This window comes from Mirounga leonina, unplaced genomic scaffold (genome assembly GCF_011800145.1).
Source record: "Mirounga leonina isolate KUSES-001 unplaced genomic scaffold, KU_Mleo_1.0 Mir_82, whole genome shotgun sequence".
NCBI classification, from domain to species: Eukaryota; Metazoa; Chordata; class Mammalia; order Carnivora; family Phocidae; genus Mirounga; species Mirounga leonina.
The window spans coordinates 31,615,469-31,638,356 of NW_023270825.1; the positions used below are offsets into that span (position 1 = coordinate 31,615,469).

The 22,888-nt window shown below is 53.9% G+C and overlaps 1 protein-coding gene across 4 annotated transcripts in view; it reads left to right on the forward strand.

Annotated features, from left to right (window-relative positions):
• Window positions 1-22,888, forward strand: part of ACTN1 (actinin alpha 1) — a 92,882-nt gene that overhangs the window by 62,725 nt on the left and 7,269 nt on the right. For all 4 annotated transcript variants that reach the window (XM_034993043.1, XM_034993044.1, XM_034993045.1 and 1 more), the window contains exons 5-16: window positions 793-880; window positions 1,456-1,534; window positions 4,998-5,079; window positions 6,398-6,483; window positions 13,737-13,829; window positions 15,177-15,407; window positions 17,088-17,235; window positions 20,042-20,192; window positions 20,659-20,767; window positions 21,306-21,446; window positions 22,260-22,442; window positions 22,746-22,880. In XM_034993043.1, coding sequence (XP_034848934.1) covers window positions 793-880; window positions 1,456-1,534; window positions 4,998-5,079; window positions 6,398-6,483; window positions 13,737-13,829; window positions 15,177-15,407; window positions 17,088-17,235; window positions 20,042-20,192; window positions 20,659-20,767; window positions 21,306-21,446; window positions 22,260-22,442; window positions 22,746-22,880 — 1,526 coding nt within the window. The remainder of the gene's footprint in view (window positions 1-792; window positions 881-1,455; window positions 1,535-4,997; window positions 5,080-6,397; window positions 6,484-13,736; window positions 13,830-15,176; window positions 15,408-17,087; window positions 17,236-20,041; window positions 20,193-20,658; window positions 20,768-21,305; window positions 21,447-22,259; window positions 22,443-22,745; window positions 22,881-22,888) is intronic.

Here is a 22,888-nt window from a genome sequence, read left to right on the forward strand (position 1 = left end):
GGCTGATGAGCTTGAGCTGAGGAGAAGCATTAGCTTTGCTGATTTTTTTCATTGTTTGCTTATGCTTGAAATATTATCTTTGCAGAAATCATGTCATGTCATTTTAAAGTCCATTTTGTGAATTGAGAGTAAATGAGATCACCCATGAACCCTCTTTGCTGGGGTTCCATTTCTGCAGTTCACAGATGCGAGCACATGGGGGCAGAGTGGTTTACAGCCCTTCTGTGCAGGGAGCTCCTGCGGTCCCCTCAGATGCCTACCTGCTTCACCTTACAGACATGTGTCTGCTTCACACATACAGCAATGGCGTCCACCTATGCATTAAATATAAGGAAACTTTATTTTTTAGATGATCCTAATGCTTCTGTCCCCCACGGTTGTGTGCACTCTACGCTGCCTGAATACCCCAATGCGGAGATCCCAGGACTTCAGATTTCATAGGCCAGTCAAACATAGACCTGACATGGGTTGCTGATTTACTTTGTAATGCTCCCTGTCTTTGAATAAAAGGGAAGGATGGGGAAGAGATTCTGAAAGTTTGAAAGGCCATTAGATCAGTATTTACGTGTGTTATGTGGCTAGCTCGTAAACGCTGCCTCACTTGCTTCTTTGTTTCTCAAATAACTTCTCAGACTTTGTTGAGGAAACAGACTTAGTGGCCTGGTAGCCCCAGGGTTGGCATCTAGGGGTCTTTGTATAGACCCCTCGTGTGGCGGAGCATGGACCCCGTGGGCACAGTGGGTGGGGCTTCCCGCACACTGACCTCTCTGCCTGCCGCCCCCCTCCTCACAGAAACTTCTGCGAAGGAAGGGCTACTCTTGTGGTGTCAGAGAAAGACCGCCCCCTACAAAAACGTCAACATCCAGAACTTCCACATAAGGTGAGTGGCTGGGGGCTGAGGGGCTCTTGCAGAACCTGGGCTGTTCCCCCAAGACCCTCCGGCCCCCTTTGGCTGGGTTCGTTGCAACTCTAGAACAGAGCAGAGGTCCCTGGGGAAGAAGTTGCTTTCGAGGGGCGGGTGCCACAGACCCTCCGATGCCACCTTCCCTCCCAGCGGTGCCTTCGATCTAGCTGCTGCTACATAAGCCTTCGGTTGATGTTCCTCGAACTGCTGGGGAGCTCTCCAAGGAGAGTGTCCAGAAAGTTCCAGCCTGGGGCACTGGAACAGAGCAGAGAAGGGGAGGGGATGGAGACCTTGGTGGAGAGTAGAGTTGGATGTGGTAGGTGTCTCAACTTGCCAGGCCCCCAAAATCTTGACCCCAGTGCCTGGGATTGCGGCAGGAAGAAATGCTGCTTCCCATCCTGTCTTCTCCTCACTCCTGCTCCGAAGCACTGTGTGTTCATCTCTGGAAAAAAGGAGGACCCTCCCCTGCAATCCTCGTTTAGAGCTTTCCCTTACTTAATGCCCAGTCCCATTCACCAGCTTGCCCCCCACCTTCTCTCTCCCTCGGGCAGCTGGAAGGATGGCCTTGGCTTCTGTGCCTTGATCCACCGACATCGGCCTGAGCTGATTGACTACGGGAAGCTGCGGAAGGTACGTGCGGTGGCTCCCGGCTGCCAGGTCCCTGCCAGGTAGGGGGGAGGTAGAAGAGCAGGCCTGGGGCCCTCTTCTGAGAGCCCATGGCCACGGTCAGGGGTGTCATTCCCCTTAGACTGGCCCCAGAGACAGCCTGTAGAAGTCAGAGAAAAGCATCTCCACTATGAGGGCTACTTGGGTTCCCTGTGTGCACAGCATGCGTGTTCTTGCTGACCCAAATAGCCCACAGCGTATTAGAACCCTGCAGCATGTTGTTGGGGTGATGGGATCTTCACTCACGTTTTCCCCTTCTATTTTGGGGGTTTATAAAATGGTTATTGTACTTCCACAATTTAAGCTATTGCATGTTAGAGGCATTTGCTCCCATCCAGGTCCAAGACTTGCTGTACAGTCCCAGCAGATTTCCACCAGACTCATTGCTGAAGTTTGGCTGGGAGGTTTTCTTTAGCTACTGCTTAATTTCACTTATGCTCTTGGCTTGAAGCTGCTGGGGGATTTTCCTGAGCATGTGTATATATTGAGGAGCAGACCAGGCGGTGGGAGCTCTTCTGGTATCGGGGCTGGCCTAGACCTTGGAGAGGCCTGTCGGGGACCGCTCTGACCTCACTCACCAGCTCTCCTGTGAGCCCATCCCGGTGCCAAGAGGCCACCCGTGGAGCCCTCCCTACACCCTCAGCTGATGGTCTAGAGCTCGAGTTGGAATGTTGCCGGTCCGTGCGTGAATCTCTTGACAAGGTAGCTTCTAGGACTGCCTGTTTTTACGTTTCTCCACTTGACCCTGACACTTGGAGAACACAGTGTTCAGTGAAGACCCCCACCTGGCTTGTGCCCCCAGAGGCCAGGCTTGATGTTGCCAGTGCGGGAGCTGCTCTGGCAAGTCCATCATGGTGTCAGGGCCTTAGTTTCCAGGGTGTGGGGGAGAAAAGAAGTAGACTCCCATATCCTCCAGTCACTCGAAGCCAGGTCGAAGCCTGAGGCTGGACCCCGGGCCCACCTTGTTTTTTTGTTTGTTTGTTTTTTTAAGATTTTATTTATTTATTTGACACAGAGAGAGAGAGCACAAGCAGGGGGAAATGGGAGAGGGAGAAGCAGGCTCCCCGCTGATCAGGGAGCCTGATGTGGGACTCGATCCCAGGACCCTGAGATCATGACCTGAGCTGAAGGCAGACGCTTAAACGACTGAGCCACCCGGACCCCCCTCAGGCCCATCTTGTGAAGGAGAGAAGCCCATGGCTTGGCCCTGCACGTGTCTTTGGTCAGGGGTCCAGCTCTTCCCAAGCCACCGTCTTAGTGGGTGGGAGGGTCCCTGCACTCCAGCTCAGCTGCCTCGCAAGAAAAGAAAATCAGGTTGAGAACCCCCTGACTTACCCGAACGCTGTGTGGCCGAATTAAACAGCCGAGGCAGGAAACCCTAGAGGTGGTGATCTTTTTCTTTCAAAGACATCATCACACACCTCCTTACTGTTTGCCTGATGCACCTAGGTGATAGTTGTGCATGTGTCTGTTCCTGTGTCCATGTGCTGGGGTACAGACGGTTAACCCATAGCCGTCTGCCACCCCACATAGAGAGGGGCCCTGCTGACTGTAGCTCTCCAGTCCCTCCCCCCATGCCACAGAGTGTAGGGTCTTGGCCCTCTGGGAGGTGAGAGTCTAGGGCCCTTTGCTATCCAGCCAGCCGCCCACCCCCGCATGTCTTGTCTTTTCACTGTTTCACTGTGTCTGTCTCTCCTCTCCTTAATAGCATCAGTAAAATCCAGTCCAAATCCTAGCACACACCTGGTCCCACTGAACCATGGATGCTTTCCAGAAAGCACAGGTTGCTGGAGCCAAGTGGCGTTTGAACGTAGGGGAGAGCTGTGGGGCTCTGGCCAGGATGCTCTTCCTTCCCGCTGTGGCCTTAGCTGGGCCTGGGAGCCTGGCTGTGCCTGGAAGCTGAGTGTGGCCGGCGGGTGTGGCCGGCGGGTGTTGCCCGGGGCCTGAGGGCTGCTTGAGGCCCTGGACGGAAGTGACTTTCACTGCTTGGCATTGTTTTTTTTTTTTTTTTTTTTTATCATTCTGGAAGCTGTCAGCAACTTTCCCAGAAGGACTCCACCTTCTCTATTTTGAGCAGTTTCTTCCTGAAAGCATCCTGGATGAATGTATTTATTTCTTTGTAACTTTGTGATTCTTGTCTTTGCAAACGGGGACACTGAGTCCTGGGCTGGAAAAACCAGGTTGCTGTAGGTTAGTCTGGGGAGCCAGGAAATAGTGGGGGAGGAACCACAAGAAACTCCCATTGCTATGTAGTGGTTTTTTCCCCACGTTAAAAAAAATTTTTAATTCTGGTAAAACATAAAATGTAACATGTAAAAACACAAAACATGTATGATATAAACACTTGAGCCATGCTGAGGTGTACAGGATGGTGGCAGGGACGTGTCTCCCATGCTCTTGGTCCTGCACAACTGAGACCCTGCACCCATGAAACCATCACGCCCCGCTCCCCACTCCCCCGGCAGCCACCATCCTACTTTCTGACTCAATGAACTTGACTACCCTAGATGCCTCGTATAAGTGAATCATACAGTATTTGTGTCTGGCTTATTTCCCTGAGCGAATGTTTTCAAGGCTGACCCAGGTGGTAGCAGGTGTCAGAATCTCCTTCCTTTTGAAGGCAGGATGATAATCCATTGTATGGACACCACATTGGTTTGCCTGCTCATCTGTCAGTGGGCAGTTGTATTATTTTTGCCTCATGGCTCTTGTGAAAATTGCTGCCATGAATATGGGCGTGCAGATATCGGTTTGAGTCCCTGCTTCCAGTTCTTTGGGCTGTATACCCAGAAGTGGGACTGCTGAGTCATATGGCAGGCAGGCCGAGGTTTAACTGCTTGAGGACCCTCCATACTGTGTTCCCAGCAGCTGCACTAGCTTGCATTCCCACCCACGGTGCCCATGGGCTCTGCTTTCTACACATCCTTCCCAGTCCCCAGTCTGTGTTCTGGAGATGGTAGCAGAAGTCAGAAATTGTGGCTGTTTGAAGGAGCCCCCAAAATTTCATGGAATGCGAGCAGCTTGAGGTCTCCTAGTCCGACTCCTAAATAGCAGAGGGGAAGCCGAGGGTGGGTTGCTGAGCAGTCGCACCGGCTCCTGGCAGAGCTGAAACCAGGAGCCAAGACGAGCAGCGCCCAGGCCTGTGAACTGCTCCCGGTGTGTACTTCTTAGCCGTTCTTTCTTGGGCTGCAGGCCAGTATGCTTTACGCTCTTTCTCTGACAAACTGAGACTTGAGGAGGAAAAATGGCACTTTAAACGCCCACCCAGCAAGCTCTAGAGGGGAAGCCGGCCTTGTACACCCAGAGCTGGGCCCTGGGGACCAGGGGGCCATAGACATCCTCTCTGCACCCCCGTCTTTGATCACCCAGGTGTGGGTGACCAGTGGCTTCTTGGGCCCCCCATGCCTTCATCCTCTTCTTCCTCTAGGACGACCCACTCACAAATCTGAACACAGCCTTTGATGTGGCAGAGAAGTACCTGGACATCCCCAAGATGTTGGATGCTGAAGGTAAAAGGTGTTTCCTTCTGTGCCTGCATCTCTTCTTACCTGCCCTCCCCCTCATCCCTCCCACCCCCCACTCTGTGACCAAGCTGGGTGGGCCCCAACGGCCCGAGGTGGGAGGGGAAGAGGCCTGGCTCTGCGACCTCATCTGGGGAGCCCCGGGGGGCACGTGCCTATCACGGATTCCTCATTCCCTGCCGTTTGGAGGGGAGGCTAGCTGGTGCCCTTGAGGCTGATCTGCATCAACTGCCTGTTCTTATTTCTGTCTTGGAGCTGGGGTGGTGGGTGCTGGGGTGGAACAGTGTTCCTTTGTTGTAGGGAGGGAAAAACTCTTTTCCCCTACTTTCTTAGGCACTCCAGCTGGGATCCTGTAAATTAGACTGGCAAAAGACAGATTAACAAGAGAAAAGCAAAGAGAAGTCTATTAACATGTGCATTCACAGAGAGCTCTCAGTGATGAGTACTTCGCAGGGGTGGTTAGGAATTTGGGGTCTATATCCACACCTAACTTGTAGGGGAAAGGGAGGGGATATCCAGCATTTATGGAAAAGCAAGTGACTTTTTAGAAAGATGACTGGGCCCTTAAGAGACTAGGAGGGAGAGATGATAGTTGATGACAATGTCTGTCTGGGACCATTTTCCAATCTGTGCAAAAGCAGGAAGAATAGTATATAAACTTTCATATAGCCATCATCCCAAAGAAACAATTAGATTTTGCCACTTTTTCCCCCTTTTGTTTTCTTAGTTGAAATATTTTAAAACAAATCCCAGACATCACAGCATTTCACCACTACATACTTCAGAATACATACTTAAAAATTTGGATATCTTCTTATGTAACCGTAAAACAAATTTCATACCTAGCAAGGTGACTGTAATTCCTTGATATATCTACTGCCCAATTCAAAATAAAATTTCCCCAGTTGGTTCTTTCGAGAGTTGGTTTGTTTTAATCAGGTTCCCAATAAGTCTGCACGTAGCATTTAGTTGTTCTGTTTCTTCTGTCTTTTCCCGTCTGTAGCACCCCCCTCCTCCCTCCGTTCCTTTTTATTCCTGCCACTGAACTTGTTGCAGAAACGGGGCCAGCTGCTCGTGGAACGTTCCTTATTCTGGGTTTGTCGTTTGCTTCCTTGGGACACTGTTTCTCTGCTCCCTCTACCTCTTCTATTCCTGTAAGTGGAGGTTGATGCCAGAAGCGGGTAGGATTCAGGCTCAGCATTTGGGCAAGAAGACTTGGACCTTCTGTAAACTTCTTTCCAAGTCACATCAGGAAGTGCATCACGTGTTCGCCAGCTGGCTTTTAACTCCAGATATTTCTTGACAGACATCGTCGGAACCGCCCGCCCAGATGAGAAAGCCATCATGACTTACGTGTCCAGCTTCTACCACGCCTTCTCTGGAGCCCAGAAGGTATCTGGGGCCCCCTGCTCCTTCGTCTCGCAGCACACCTGATGCCGGGCCCCAAACCATGCACCCCCACCCCACCCCACCCGCCTCTCCCTGGCAACAGGGTCCGGATGGTCTGTCTCTTTGGTAGAGTTAGCTCCCGGTGCCAACGTGGCGCACGCTCTTGCTCGGCTCTCTCCCACCCTATCTCCGCTCCTTCTCTCCTCTTCCTCTACAGTCTCTGAGAAGCCTGGGCTAGAGCTCGCCTTCTGGGGCCCAGAGGCCCGGCTTGAGCAGGAAGAGCTGCATGTGTGAAATCAGGCTGGGGGTTCTGGACACCTGGGAGGCACAGTGGGCAACAGCCCCTCTGTGCCCACCTTTGTTGAAGCTACAGGCTTTCACAGAGCCGCGGGGCTTCCCCTGGGGAGGCATCTCCTGTCTCCACTGACCTATTTTACAAAGGTGTCACGAAGCCCCCACCTTTCTCCCAGTCACGGGCATGATTTAGCAAATCTGTCCACAGCTTTTTTGGGCCCTGGTGCCTTTTATATCCTTCTATATCCTGCCTGGGACCCGCATGTGGGGTCACTCTGCACTCTGTGTTCGCAGACATAAGCACAACCCCTTGGAGTGCGGGGGGAGGGGGGAGGTGGGCAGCTGTGAGCCCCTTCAAATGCTCTGGCTCAGTTTTGCTCAGGGAGGCCTGAGTTTAAAGTCCAGTTGTGCAGGTTCCGCACTGCACAAGGGTACCACAACTAAAGAGCACCCATTCACACTGCAGACATTGAAGATTTGAATATTTTTGTTACTAGGCTTAGCTCAGGGAGCAGAAGCCCCTCTCCTAGACCCCTCTCACAGGCAGGACCCTGGAAACACAACAGGCCGGGCTTCGTGGTTTCGGGCCGAGGACCTGTCCCATCACATGGATGTGCTCAGGCAGATTTCCCACCCTCCGCATGGAGTCTGAGTGACCTGTCTCCAAATGCATGATGGGGGTGCTCCCTGCACCTCTGCCCAGCCTTCCCCTCTGCCCTCTCTCCCCCTTCCCTGTCTCGGTCTGTGCTCTCCCCTCCCCACCACTTTCCCCTCCCACCATCTCATTTCTCCTCTTTCTGCCAATCCCCTCATTTGCTGTCTCTGCGACCATCCTGTGTTCTCTCTGGCCGCCATGGCTGTTTGGGTTTATTCTGTGCTGCTGCCACCCCCCTTTCTCCTCTCAACCTCTTCTCCTTCTCTGTGCAGATGTGTAGGCACGCTAAGGCTGGATGGGAAGGCCATGTGACCTATTGTTTCATGTCACTGCCACGCCTTCTTGGGTGCGCAGAAGGTGAGCTCTCCCTCGGCCTCGCCCGCTCTCCCTGCCACCCTCCGCCCACCTCTTCCATCCTCCCGGGATGCTCCAGCAACAGTCCCGGGGGGCCACGGCCCCTGCAGTGACAGGAGGGACTTGAGAAGGCCCCCTGCCTCTTGTGTTCTCTGAACCTTGGCCAGGACACCTGAAGACGCCCGAGAGCCCCAGCCTCTGGCTGGCCCCCGTGTCTCTGTGTGTACACGCTGGGTAGTGGAGGCCACAGATGAGAAGGGAGCTTGTGGTCTCAGCTCCTTCCCTGGATCCTGAGTCAAGGGCCCTTATCCCAAGCGGCACAACTCCTGGCTGTGCTTCCTGACTACTCCCTGAAACATTCAGGACCCCTTTGTGTTCTCTCCTTCCCGCTTAGGCAAGACCACCCTCTGAAATTACCCAGCAGGAGAGGCAGGGGGAAATCTTCCTGCCTTCTCCCTGGTATCCAGGCCAGAGGCTCAGCGCCCTTCCCAGCCAGGCCTGCCATGGGCGTGGTGCAGGCTGCACACTCCACACGGGTGCCACGGGTGCCCCATAGACCATGGAGGTGTGAATATTTCCTGCAGAGGGCAGGAAAAATAGGCTCTAACCTATCAGTATGATAGTTTTCCATTAGAAGTGCCTTGGGGAGAGGCGCCTTTAAACCATCCCACAGAAACACCGTATGGGCTAGCGGCAGCCCTGTTCCCTGGCTGGATGGGCACCCAGAACCCTCCCCGCCTTCCTTCCGGGCCTCGCCTCGTTGGCACGGAGACAGGAGAGCTGTCCCGGGTGGAGGCTTCCTCACAGGTGTCCTGGCCCTCCCAAGATCTCCCGCCCCTTCCAACCTCTTCTCTGGTCTGCCTCTTGCTTCCTGTTTCTCTCTGTCCCGCCTCCACTGCTGCTGTCTTGCCAGCTTCTTCTGGCCCCTCTGACCCCCCAACCTTTCAGCCAGGCTGTGAGCAGCATCTCTACTTCGGGGGCGGGCCCCCAGCCCTGATAACCAACAGAGGGCCCGCTTGCCTGCGTCCGTAGCTAGAGGGCGCTCTGCTGTGGGGGTTTCCTCTTTCCAGCTCTTCCCCTCCCTCCCCTGCTCCTCCAAGGGTTCTGTCCTGGGCTTCATGCCTGCTGACACTGGCCTTCCCTGTGTCCTGGCTGATGATGGTGCTCGGACGGGAGTGTGTGTGTGCGCGCGCGCGTGCGTGCGTATGTGCGTGTGCATGGAGCAGCCTGCTTTCCTCCCTCCCAGACCTCATGCCACCTCCCCCCATGCCCTCCTCCCTCCCTCTCATCCTTGTTGCAACCATTTCACGCTCCTTTTGTCCACATTCAAGGACAAGGTCACCAGTGTGGGGCTGGGGGTGGGGTAAGGGTGGTGTGCCTCTCATGTCCTGGGTCGAGAGTCTCTCCCAGAGTCGTCCCGGAACGCTTCTAAGGATTCAGGCAACTGCTTAGAGCCAAGCGGGCCGGGGCGGGGGGAGGGGAAGCTTCGCCCTCCCCTATGGAAGAAGGAGGGTTCTTTCAGACTCACACACTCTTCTTGTCTTGACCGTCTCCATGTCTCGTGCCAGCCGGGGGACATATCCTGAAACCCATGCCCAGGGCCCTCCATCCCCACCACTGTCTTCCTCTTGTCAAGCCTTGGACGGTGGAACTAGAAAGGCAGCGGAGTGCCTTGCATGCACACACGTGTCCACACGCGTGCGCGCGAGCGTGCCAAGTAGTCCACGTACCCGTACAGGCGTATGGCACGCAAGTGCACATCATTGGTTTTCCTTGTTGGACGAGGACCGACTTCTGTTTGACATGTTGGTTTGGGTTCTGATTCTTTCTCAGTTTCCTTTTCCCCTCCTCTCCCCCCGTGTCGATATAGAATCAACAGAAAGCAACAGATTTTGTTTATGTAGTTTGTGCTTTAAAGTTCATGGTCTATTGGGAACGATCGTGAGAAATAACCATCTAAGGCACAGACTAGCTCTGCTGTAGGTGTTTCTGGATGCTTTCAGGAGTAGATGGTGATGTTTGCATCTCTCTGGCCCGTCGGTTGCTTGCTTTTTTCACATTGTGAATCTCCTACGGGAAAGAAACCCCATTCCTGCCCTCAAGGGATTCACGGTCCATCTGGGGGAAGCCCTTACACCTAGAAGCCAACAATAGCTGCGGTCCAATCAGTGCCCGCTTTGCTGCAGACTGAGCGGGGGCGGGGCAGGCTGGAGGGCTGCAGGGCTGCACAACATGCGTGCTTTCTTGAACTTGAGCTTGGGGGTCTTCAGGGTTGAGTAGGGGCCCTCAAGTGAAGAGGTGGCAAGTGTGGGGAAGGCAGTCACAACGTATGTGACAGCTTGGAGGTGTGACAGCATAGCTGCGAGGGGAGGGCGAGTTAGCCCTGCTGGCCGGGGCTCTCCCGCTGCCCAGAGCGAGGCACCCAGGGGAAGTGGGAGATGGCAGGTGGGGAGCTGAGCCCCTTTGCCCACGGGCCCCGCTGGTGGGGACACCGGGGCTGGGTGCTGATTTAGACACAGGGAAGGGCTGAGCTGTGGGAGGAAGGAAATGGGCAATTCTAGGTAGATTTGGGAAATTTTGACTAAAAAGGTCACAGATGACATTTTGGTGGCATTCATGTGGATGGTGGGTGACAGAGCCATTGTGCGTCATTTGGCCACATTTGGATGTTAGACGTCACCTTAATTAACTACCTGGACCAGCGAATTTGACGTTGCTTTTTAGAGTAGCAGCCTGGATTGGGATAGCTGAGTTTCATGTGGGATAGCTAAGTTGTTAGTACTCCAGGAATAATAGTCCCTAACTTGGGAAAAACAACACTATCATAAAACCAAACAGATCGTTCTGTGTTAAGCTGTATAATAATATAACTTAAAGCAAGTCATGAAAAAACAAACCAAGGGAAGATAAACACAAATTTCTAGAAGTCTTCCTTTGGCATTTAGGAGTAATCCTTTTGCCTAGCGTTAAAAATATTTTCTCAGCCCATTAATGATATTTGTGCTTATGTCCTTTATCTCATGCAAATTCTGTTAACATCAGAAAGGCTGGGCAGTCTGGTTCTTCTTCTCGGTTCCAAAGCAGCCCTCCTCTTGCAGGAAGGATTCTTCCAGGGTCAGTGTTCTGATGGTGCTTCAATTTCTTTTTCTCTCAGAGAATGAATCTTTCCTCCCCTAGAACAAATCTCTCCTTTGAGCCGTCTTCATGACTTGGTGGTTCTGGGTACCTCTCTCCTAAATCCCCTGTAGTGATGGAGTTCTTGTAGCTACAGGAGAAACAATTTCTAGAAAACTAGAAAGTGGGACAACTGGGGTAGGCATCCCCCCCCCCCCAGCCAAGGATCTCACTTGCCTTCCACCTCAGCGGGTATGTCCCAAAGGTCTTACTTCCCTGCATGGCCTCTGTGGCCTCCTGGGCTAGGGGTGGTGGATGACCAAACCCTTCTTTGTAAAGGGACCAATGTGGAAGCAGGTGTCACCTTGTAGGCTTCTGCAGGGGGAGTTACACAGTGAGCGAAAGAAACGGGTCAAGGTCTTGAACTTTCTACCTGTCTTTTTTTTTTTTTCCCCTGAAATTAAATCAGGATTCCAGGAGCCTGCTTCTTTCCTAAAGGGAACTGTGGGAGCGGGGCTGTCCCTTGAGGGCGGAGGCACCCCTGGTGGAGTTTGCAGACGGGCCATTGCCGTTTCTAAAGAAAGTACTCTTCTTCTGTGGTGCCTGTGCTTTCTTTCCAAAGGCAGATATCCTGGTTATAATGATCAGTTTTCTCAGTCTCTCCGGGTAAAGCCACCTGGGCATGGGCAGGCTGAGTTGCAGGCTTGGGAAAGAGGCGGGTCTCTGTGAAAAATCCCCAGGTGGGCCACTGGGCAAGTCCCCCAGACTTCATCCAAAGGAGCCTGCCTTGACCCTGGAACAGGCAGCAGGCTCCGGGGGGATGGGTGGGGCTCCCGAGGGAGGCTCCCAGGATCCATCTCCTAAAATTCCACAAACACAGGCCTCATTCAGTCTGCCGGTTTGACAAAGTGAACACAAGTCAAAGCTTAGGACCACTGAGCCCAGGATTTCAAGATGAATCAGGAGGGTAACAAGGCCAAGGAGGGCTTTATCCATGAAACATCACAGTAATGATACATGGTATCCTTGTTATGGTATCAGTGGTAACTGCTACTTGCCTGTGATGCGTGGCCATCTCTGATTCTTACCCACTTGGTCACCATGCTGGACATAGCTTACCTATGTCAGTACAGAGACCACTGGCTCCCCCGGGTCCCTCTCCCCAGCCTTCAAGGGAAGTGGCCCTAGTGACTTCAGGTGGATTGCTACCCCCAGCCCTCCTTGTGGGGCATGTCGGCCTGTTCCCTATGACCTTGCTCTTTCCAGGGCCCCACAGGGAAGGAATTTCCCTCCTTGTCACCTTTTGGGATTCCCTGTAGTTACCTGTTGGTTTTTAAGAGGAAGGATGATCAATCAGGAGTTCTACATGAAAAGTGGCCATGGCATCTCCAGGGCAGAGTTGGGCTGGAGGGCAGAGGGGTGAGGGTCTAAGGATGTGGCTCCTTGCCTCAGTGTCTTGAGACCTGGGACTCAAAGCACCCATCCTGTCTTGGAGACCCTCTGGCCATTCCCACAGTTGGACCTGGTGGAGGCCTCCTTGTTCTGACACCTCACCCTAGAGGTGCAATCTCTTGACTTTGAGCTTTAAAGGACCTTTATGCTGACCTCATTCTGCCCCCTCACACACACACATCCCAGCAGGCCCTCCAGTACATGAATCAGTGGGTATGTATCCTATTTGAAAAGTTCTGCAAAAAAAAAAAAAAAAAAAAAAATTTACATCTTAATTATTTCTTTTCAGTTCAAAGCACCCTCATTCTCAGGAAATTCTGCCTTATGCCTAGCCTCTGTTTATCTTGCTGCAGTAAAAACTCATTTTGTCTTGTTCATCAACCAGTTGTGAGGTCCCATCTTTCTGTCCCTTAAGCCCTTGTCATCTGCAGGGTCACCCTTCTCTAGGGCCCCATATCTGTCTTTTCATCGGCATTATCTGCTCCCACCCCTAGGCTGTCTTTCTATCCCAGGACCCCCAAAAAGGCTTTGAGTTCCCCTCCCCTTGTAGTTGGGTCATGATGTGAAAAGATAGATTTTAAAAATTACCGGAGCGCCTGGTGATATAGGGACATGTGGCCCTTGCCGGTGTTGGGTCCACAGTGCCCTCCATGGCCCCAGAAGGCAGTGTCCCCTGGAGTTTCTGGGCCTTTGCCTCTGATTTCCAGTTAGTCCCCTCTCATTCCTCTCGTCACCAGGACCCATGTGGGGCATCTGCTAGCCCAGCACTCCCTCAGCGCAAGACCCGCACTTAGCCTTCCCACAGGCGCCTAGCTTTCTGGATGTTCTGCCTGTTCTGGGTTGGTCCTATATCTCACCTTCGTGCCATAGAGGGTCTCCGAGTCTTCTCTGATGTTCTTTAGGCTTTGAGCCAGGAGCAGATTCTGTAGGGATCCTGAGAGGCCCTGCTGCTTCTCACTAGGCACCTTATTCCAGACTCCCAGCTTTGAATTTCTGCATCTCCCAAGATCCTGGCCAATTCAGCCTGAGAGCCTGAGCCTTCAGAATCCCCAGGGCCTCCACTTGGGATTCTCGGCTGGGTGTGCATTTTCTCACCTCTTTACCTGAACATTTTGATTGTATCAGTCATCACATTAGTGTCTTCCCAACATGCATGATTGGCCTCAAACTCAGGTCCTTTTCCAGGGGCCCCCAGTTCAGCCACCAAGATCTCTCTTTGGGCTCCCTTGATCCGTGGGACCCAGCGTGGGCTGGCAGAAGCTGGCGAGGAGGCGGTGGATTCGAAGCCCTGAGAGCTGCCTTCTTGCCACGTGGAGCTGCAGGGGTGAGAGCTCTTGCTACCCAGGGCTGACCGTGAGCACCCCCTCCCCACCTTTCTTGTTGCCAGGCGGAGACAGCAGCCAATCGCATCTGCAAGGTGTTGGCCGTCAACCAGGAGAACGAGCAGCTCATGGAAGACTATGAGAAGCTGGCCAGCGATGTGGGTACCTCCTGGGTTCTCCTGGCCCGGCTCCAGCCAGGCTCTGCTACCCCACCCTGGGGGAAGAGGGAGCCCCCAGAACCTGTCCCCCCAAACCCACCCCTGGGGCACAGTCTGAGGCTGGGTGTAGTCCTTGGTCTCAGCACAGCAGATCCAGGGAAGCTTCCGCTCCTCACCCATTCGTTCTCCCAGGAGGCAGAGGGGGGCGCCAATCGAGCCGAGTCCCCGGCTTTTTCTCTCACCAACAAACAGTGAGCCTGGCAAACTCTGCACCTCTCTGGGTCTTGTTTTTTTTTTTTTAACTTCTCAAGTGAGAGCTAAGCCAAGAAAGAGATCTCAGGGGCCTTTCTAGCCTGGTATACTGTTGTTCTGTGAGAGGCTTGGCCTAGAAAAGGAGGACGCCTGGTTCTGCGAGGATGTGACCTGGAGAGGGACCTGTGCTGGCTCAAGCTAGCTTAGCAGCTGGGCCCACCCAGGGGACAGGAGGAGATAGTGCTGGGTCTGCTGTTCTGGGTTTCGCCATTGACTCTATTTGGGTCACTTTAGGCTTTGAGCCAGGAGCAGATGCTGTAGGGATCCACTTGCTTCTTCCTTAAAAGAACTCAGCCTTCTGAGCCTCTGGTGGATCTGCCATCCAGCATACTAAGAACCCAGGTGCCAGGCTTAATCCCTGCTCTTCCATTCTAGCCTCCTCACCTTGGCACCTCACGGTGCTCGGTCACCCCTCTGCAGCCTGGTGGAGGCTCACAGCACCTAACCCCATGGGGTCCCCGTCATTATGCCAGTGAGTTCATTTGGGGGACAGGCTGGTACCTTGCAGGCGCTCGTTCTGCCTCCTGTGACCACCAACACTCCCCCTGCAGCTTCTCCACTGTCATCACCTTACCCAGGCTGTTCCCTGCCTGTGCCCCAGAAGCCGGCCTCTTCCCTTTTGAGTCAGAGATCCTCATTCTAGAATTCTAGATGGCCAGGTGACAAGGGCCTCGGGAAACAACTGTGCACCCCTCCCTGGTACGGATGAGGACACGGAGGCCCAGCCAGGTGGTAGAGCTGGAACCGGAGCTCGGGTCTGCTCCTAGTCGCGCTGACTTCCCACCAGGTCTGGCAGAGCAGGGAGGTGGAGTTAGCCTCCTCCCCTAGCAGAGAGGAGGCTGGTGGCCAGGCTGCATGAAGGAGCACCCTGGAACCTGGCCTCGTGGCTGGGGAGTGGCAGTTGGGACAGAGTGTGCTGTCAGGAGAGCCCTCCCCCCAGCTTCCACAGCGTGGGAAGGGCCAAACGGCCATCAGGAGGAGAGGGAAGCAGCCCTTGCCCCCGCTCCCAGCATCCTCACCCCTTCCGCCCTCCAGCTGTTGGAGTGGATCCGCCGCACCATCCCATGGCTGGAGAACCGGGCGCCGGAGAACACCATGCACGCCATGCAGCAGAAGCTGGAGGATTTCCGGGACTACCGGCGCCTGCACAAGCCGCCCAAAGTGCAGGAGAAGTGCCAGCTGGAGATCAACTTCAACACTCTGCAGACCAAGCTGCGCCTCAGCAACCGACCCGCCTTCATGCCCTCTGAGGGCAGGATGGTCTCGGTGAGTGCCACCCCCCCGCCCCCCCAGGCTGGACCGCCACCTCCAGCCCCAAGCTGCTCCCGGTCAGGGCAGGACATGTCTTCCCCTGCCTGCCCCCCAGGCTCAACCCCCACACCCCCCACTATTCCAGGCCCGACTTGCCCTGCCAGACCCCAGAATATTCACCTGGACCCCCCAGCACCACCTTCTCCCCCACCCCTCAGAAACCATCTTGGCAAACAAAATGCCTCTTGACATATTGAACCAAACAGGGCTCGATTCAATAGCAATTAAGATAATTTTTTATTGCCGTGGAATCTTTTTTAAGCACTTTAAAAAAAGTGTATTACCATATAAAAAATGTAATGGATTTTTTTTTTTTGGTTGGATATTTCAAAGATACAAATAGGCAAAATACAGAAAATAGAAATTACTCAATCTCAATTACCCAATATCAACTTAAAAAATGTTAGGGTGGCTCAGTTGGTTGGGCATCCAACTCTTGATCTCAGCTCAGGACTGGATCTCAGGGTCGTGAGTTCAAGCCCCGAGTTGGGCTCCATACTGGGCACAGAGCCTCCTTAAGAAAAAGAAAAGATTTTTGGAAAAGATTCTTTTAGTCTATGTAAATATAATTTTTAAGGAAATCCTAAAGCATGTTATTTGATAAGTTGCTTTTTAAAAAAAAATTAAAATTATATTGTGAATGGCTTTCCGAGTTGTTAAATTCTCTTCATTTAGGTTACTTAAGTTATTACTGCTTCCCGCTTACCTTGTCCTCAGACTTGGGAAGAAATGTTATGAGCCAGGGAAGCATGCAAAAGAAAATTTAAGAATTCACCAAGATAGAGCTTTTGCCCTTTAAAATGAGAAGTCATGAGGAGGCGTGGGCATATAAGGCGGGAGGGGCCGGGGACAGGCAAAGCCCGTTGGAAGGAGGCGGGATCCCGGGGGACCCTGGAGGAGAGGAAAGAGTCTCTGGCCATTGTATCTGCACTTTGGAAAGCGGCTGTCTTTTTACAGATTCCAGGCTAAAACAGCAACTTTTAGGTGGCTAGAGCCCCTGCTAACAGAGGGTGCTCTGTGTGAGTTAGAAGAGCCCCCTCCTCCGGGTGGATGTAGCCCGTCCCCGGGGCCTCCAGGTGGCATGCAGGCTGGTTCAGCCCCTATCTGCCCAGCGGGCACCCTGTACTAATTGTAGGAGCGACCCTGTGGGTGGCTCCGTGTCTGAAGGGCTGTGGGTTTGTGCTCAGCAGCTGTCACTGTCCTCAGATGCTTGGCCAGCTCGCCCGGACCAGGGTCTCTGCAGGCTCCAGGCTACTGCCCAGAGCCCATGAGCAGATCCAGAGATGTGGGGAGCCTGGGAGGCTCCCATGCCTGCTTGCCTCATTCAATTGTTGCTCTTTTCCCCTGGCTGGCCCTACATTCTCTGTGATTGGTCAGCATCCTGGGCCACAGAGGGCCTCGGGCTCTTTCCGCACAGAGCTGCACGCCCAAAGCCCTATAGCTGGGTGACCCTTGTGGACTTGGGGCCTCGCTCCCAGCCCAGGAGGCCTGGTGCCCAGGAGCCTGGGAAACACCAATGTGGGGCTGGGTGTGCGTGGCTGAGATGGGGAAGGGGCTTCTTCTAGAAGGCATGGGGCAGCTGTGGTGGGTCTCGGGGGCCAGGAGGGGCTGACCCTGTGCCTCCCATCCCTACAGGACATCAACAATGCCTGGGGCTGCCTAGAGCAGGCGGAGAAGGGCTACGAGGAGTGGCTGCTGAATGAGATCCGGAGGCTGGAGCGGCTCGACCACCTGGCAGAGAAGTTCCGGCAGAAGGCCTCAATCCATGAGGCCTGGACGGACGGTGAGGCCAGCCCAGCCTCCTGTTTCCCCCCGGGGGTGCTGGCTCTCGTGCTCCACCAGCTGAGGCGCCAGCTACGGCTTCTTTCTCTCTTGCTGCTTGTTTGTTTTGTCTCTTACCAGTACTTGTCAATAGACAAGTTCATTAGCCTTTTAGGTGTCTCTGCTTCCTCGTCTGTAAAGTGGGGATAATCACAGTGCCAACTTCATAGGTTTAGGGGAACGGAATGAATGGATACCTGGGATAGGATGATGCTACGTATATGTAATTCATTGTTGGTTTTGGTCACCGTGATGATGTCTTCTTCCCTGAGTCTGTTAGGTTGGGGTTCTCATCCCAACTCTGCCACCTAGAAGCAGAGTAACTTTGGACCAGCGATTTAGCCCCCAGGTCTCGTTCCCTCATCTGTGACATGCAGATGACCATGCGCCCTCTCCTGTGTTAGCTTCCTAGGGCCGCTGGTACAAAGGACCAGACACTGGGTGGCTTCACACAACAGAAACGTGCTTTCTCAGGAGGAGGAGGTCAGGAGGAGTCCAAAGCAGAAGGGTTGGCAGGGTTGGCTCCCTCTGGAGGCTCTGAGGACAAGGCTCTCCGTGTTGCTTCCTGGCATCTGGTGGTTGCTGGTCATCCTTGGTGTCACTGGCTTAGTTCAGTCTCTGCCTCCAACCCCCCATGGCTGCTTCTGTGTCTCTCCTTTTTCTAATAAAGGCTCCAGTCATTGGATTTAGGGCCCTCCCTAGTCTCCTATGACCTCATCTTAACTAATTGCATCTGCAAAGACCCTATTTTCAATTAGGGTCAGATTCTGGAGTTCTGGTTTGACATGAGTTTGGGGGACACTGTTCAACTCAGCATGCCTCCTCCTAGGCTTGTTGTAGGAGTAAACATCATAAGGACATTTTATGCTTAGCTGAGCACCGGGCACATAGAGCCCACTCCGTAAATGGTAGCCCTGGGCATTTTTCCTCCTCTGCCTTCCCTCTTCCTGTTTCCAGCCTCCCGTTATAGTGACCCAGAGCCTTTGCCGTGTTAGCACACGCATGTCTCCATTACTCCAACTTGGAGGCACTTGGGGCCATGTCTGGTGTCTGCTTGTTGGCAGCTGAAGTTAACTCCAAAGAAAGAAAAATCACATCTGGAATAGTCTTTTGCAGGGTGGAAGGGGGGATCGCACCAGCTCACCCACATGTTTCGATCATGTCCGCTCCAGGGCCAAGGCGCAGCTCACAGAAAGGTACAGAGCAGGGGCCGGCCCCGTCAGCCGGCCCGCCACCAGCTGGTGTATGGGCCGTAGACACTGGCACCACCTCTGGGCAAAGCAGTGTGGCTGCGCACGTCCACGCCTAGCCGTGGCACTGCCTGCCGACCCGGGAATTCTTGAGACTGTCTAAAGAATTAACCCTGAACGTAGGGAAATCACACGTCCAGAGAGATTTGCCGTGAGAGCCTCTCTAATAGCATAAGCTGAGGGGCCTGGATGCCCCACAGTAGCGTGGCAGGTGGTCATGCCAGTGGTGGCTCAGCCACGGGAGGGGACACATGTGGCAACTGGAGCCGGAGCAGAGACTGATGATGTGCTGCTGAATGTTTGAAAGGCAGGAAAGACAGCTTACATATACCTGCTGGTTGTAACATAGCATCTGTATAAGGAAAGATGGGAATGGAGTAGATAAGTAGGCTCAGCTGTAATTTCTTTCCCCCTAAACTTGTCATATTATTATTCTGACCTAAAGAAAAAAAAAGTGGAGGGGCGCCTTGCTGTCATGAGACTCTTGATCTTGGGGTTGTGAGTTTGAGCCTCACCTTGGGTGTAGAGATGACTTAAAAATAAAATCTTAAAAAAAGGGGCACCTGGGTGGCTCAGTCAGTTAAGCGTCTGCCTTCGACTCAGGTCACGATCCCAGAGTCCTGGGATCGAGCCTGCATTGGGCTCTCTGCTCCATGGGGGTCTGCTTCTCCCTCTGCCTCTGCTCCTCCCCCTGCTCATGCTTTTTCTCTCTCAAATAAGTGAATAAAATCTTTAAAAATTCTTAAAAAAAAAAAAAAGTAGAGGGAAGGAAAGAAAGGCCACATCGGGCACCGTCTTCCAGCCTCCACAGCCCAGCCTTCATTTGTTGAGCAGGACTGAGCATCCCTGATGGGCCCAGATGGGGAGGGTGGGCGCACGGGCCAGGCCAGGCCAGGGCGGCCCCTGTCCTGTACCAGACGCTTCACGGGACAGCTGTCAGACATCATGTAACAACAGTCCCAGGAGGTTCGTTTCTCATCCCGTTTCCTCCTGGGAAGCAGAAATCCAAGACATGCCAGCCCCGCCCCACTGCTAAAGAGAGGGCGGTGCCCCTGACAGAGAAGGTTCTGGCCACTGTTGGATTCTGTGTAGAGTGCACTGGACATGCGGACCACAGTGAGAGTAATTAAGGGGAGGGGTCCCTGCAGGGCTGCTGGGGGCTAGCAACAATAGCTGGAGAAGCTCTAAAGATGGGGCACCCCTGAGGTGCTTGGGTGGTTCTTTCCTGGCTATACCACGGGGCCTAGCCCTGTGTAGTCTTCGTATGTAACCACTCCTCGTGGCCCCGTACGTGTTCCATGGAAAGTAGGAACTTCCCCGACTCGGCCTCTTAGTGGGTGTTCCTGCTGCACATCGCTTTCTCAAGCTGCAGATGATCGATCGCTGTATGGTGGACATCTGGGGACGTCGTGCCCCCGGATATGGGGCTCTTGGGGCCCCGAGGGGTGGACGGTCGGGGCCAAGAAGATGGGGCCTCCGGCTTCTGCTCAGCCTTGTACCCCCTCTCTCTGAACCCAGGCAAAGAGGCTATGCTCCGGCAGAAGGATTATGAGACTGCCACCCTCTCGGAGATCAAGGCCCTGCTCAAGAAGCACGAGGCTTTTGAGAGCGACCTGGCCGCCCACCAGGACCGCGTGGAGCAGATCGCTGCCATTGCGCAGGAGCTCAAGTAGGCGAGGCGAGGCGCGGCAAGGGCTGGGGCTGCTGTGGGAGGCGAGGTGTGGCTGTGAGAGGCGAGGACGGGGGTACAGCGGGCGCCCGAGTGGGAAGGGCATCAATACAGAAGACTGAGTGTCCCCCCAGGCGGAGAATGAGCCCGTGACCCTACTGCTGAGGGCATCTGGTCCTTTCCTGGAACTAGTGCAGGGCCAGAGCTCTTGCTGGGCCTCAGAGGCTCCCTGCCGTGGGGCACTGGGGTCAAGACTGGCATCGCCTCCAGCCGAGGTGTGCCAGGGGCCCCGGACAGAACTGGCCTTCATTTGTCTCCCAGCAGTCTTCTGAAAGCCAAGGAGTTGGGGGGTGGGAGGGGCACCTAGAAGGCCCCCCCGTGCTTCTCGCACCTCCAGCCCCAGGGAGGAGAGCAGGTCCTGGAGGTAACCCGGGTCACTGGACCCTTCCTGTCTCTTGCCTTCTAGTGAGCTGGACTATTATGACTCACCCAGTGTCAATGCCCGGTGCCAAAAGATCTGTGACCAGTGGGACAATCTGGGAGCCCTAACCCAGAAGCGGAGGGAAGCTCTGGAGGTGAGGGCCCCTGAGGGAGAGGGAGGCCTGCCTCTAGCAGCTCTGGGTGCCTCTTCCTGCTTTGTGAGTCCCTTTGCTTTGAGCCAGAAGGCTCCGCTGGGTTCCCTGGACCTGCTCTGGCCTGCCTGTCGAAGGTTCACCCTGGCACTGGATTGAGCTTTGCCTTGCTGGAGATGCCTCCTCTCTGGCTCTAACCACACCTCCTCCTCCTGGTCTAGTGCACTTCGCAGCCCAACCCTAGCCATTTGAGAACTTTCCTATTCTACAGGTCAGACCGGGGGCCAGGCTGGGTGATTCCAAATGTGGGAGGGTCTGTAGATCCCTCATTAAGAACCAGTGTCCCAGAGAAAGCCTAGTCTTTCTGTCTGACTTAGTCTGGTGCATCCAGACCTAGACCCCTTGTGGCTGGCCAGGAGGGTCTTGGAGGCCTGGGGCGGGGCGGGGTGGGGCGCGGGGAGTGGGCAGGGAGTGATGATTCTGGATATGACTCTGCTGAATATCTCCCTGTCCACCCCTTCCCCTCAATTGTCACCCCCAGCGGACAGAGAAACTGCTGGAGACCATTGACCAGCTGTACTTGGAGTATGCCAAGCGGGCCGCACCCTTCAACAACTGGATGGAGGGGGCCATGGAAGATCTGCAGGACACCTTCATCGTGCACACCATCGAGGAGATCCAGGTGTGCTGCAGACCCCTCACCCCCAGAGGCCGGCTCCCCCAGGCCCCCGTGCAAACCTCGCTCCTGCAGAACTGCTCTGTGGGGATGGGGATAGCGGCCAAGGATTTTATACATTTGAACGAATTACATTTTATGTATTTTGATTAGGTAATATATGCAGATGGTATAAAATCTAGAAGATGAAAAGGATATGCTGTAAATTCTCCCTCCTACCCTAGTGCCCTCCCCAGAGGGAAGGGCATATGCAGGCATTTTTTTATTTATTCATTAGTTTATATTTATTTTTGTGTTCTTCATGTATTTATTTATTAATTAATGTGTTCTTCCCCATACCCTCTTTAACACAGAATTATATACTGTATTCTGAATCCTTGTTTTTAACTTAATGTTTTGGAGCTCATTGCATATTAATAGCTTCCTCATTCTTTTATACAGCTGCAGGGGATTGGATTTAAAAGATTTTGCAAAGGAAGCCTGGGTTGGGGAGGGTCACCTGGGGAGCAGACCTGGGGCACCCTTGTCCCTGACCCGACTGTGGGATGGGGTACACTCTAGGGTGGTTGCTCCTGACTTCACCAGCCCTAAGCATGAAGCTATTGCTTTGATGGCTCTGCCTTCACCTCCCCATGGCTGGCCCTGCCCGCCTGGTTCTCAGCCATGAGCATCCTTGGTTGATGCCTCTGGGTCTCCCAGCTGGGGTGGGGCCAGGCCTTCAGTGGCCCTGCCACCCCCCTCTACCCTGGGACCTGTAGGGCTCCCTTAGTTCATCCTGCCCACAGGAGGCACCGGTCACTGTGCTTCTCTCGCACCCAGGGACTGACCACAGCCCACGAGCAGTTCAAGGCCACCCTCCCTGATGCCGACAAGGAGCGTCTGGCCATCCTGGGTATCCACAACGAGGTGTCCAAGATTGTCCAGACCTACCACGTCAACATGGCGGGCACCAACCCCTACACAACCATCACTCCTCAGGAGATCAATGGCAAATGGGAGCACGTGAGTGCAAGGGCTGGGTGGGGCATTGGCTGGGCCATTGAAAGTTTTATAAGGGCAGGGATTTTGTCCCCTTTTTTGGTTGATTTTTATTGATTTTTATTGATCTTATTTTTTTCACTATCACACGGTAAGTACTCATCGGTCCAGTTAATGAACGATGGAGTTTCTGGAACAGGTCCATGTGTTCACTCCTGTTCTATACCTGCCTGGCCCCTTCCCTTCGTGCCTCTTCCATTTCCTCATCTGAAGTATGGGGCAGGTGGCCGGCCCGTTGCCCACGTCCCATGATTGTCCCCACCCCAGGTGCGGCAGTTGGTGCCTCGGAGGGACCAGGCCCTGACAGAGGAGCACGCCCGCCAGCAACACAATGAGAGGCTACGTAAGCAGTTCGCAGCCCAGGCCAATGTCATCGGGCCCTGGATTCAGACCAAGATGGAGGTGCGTCC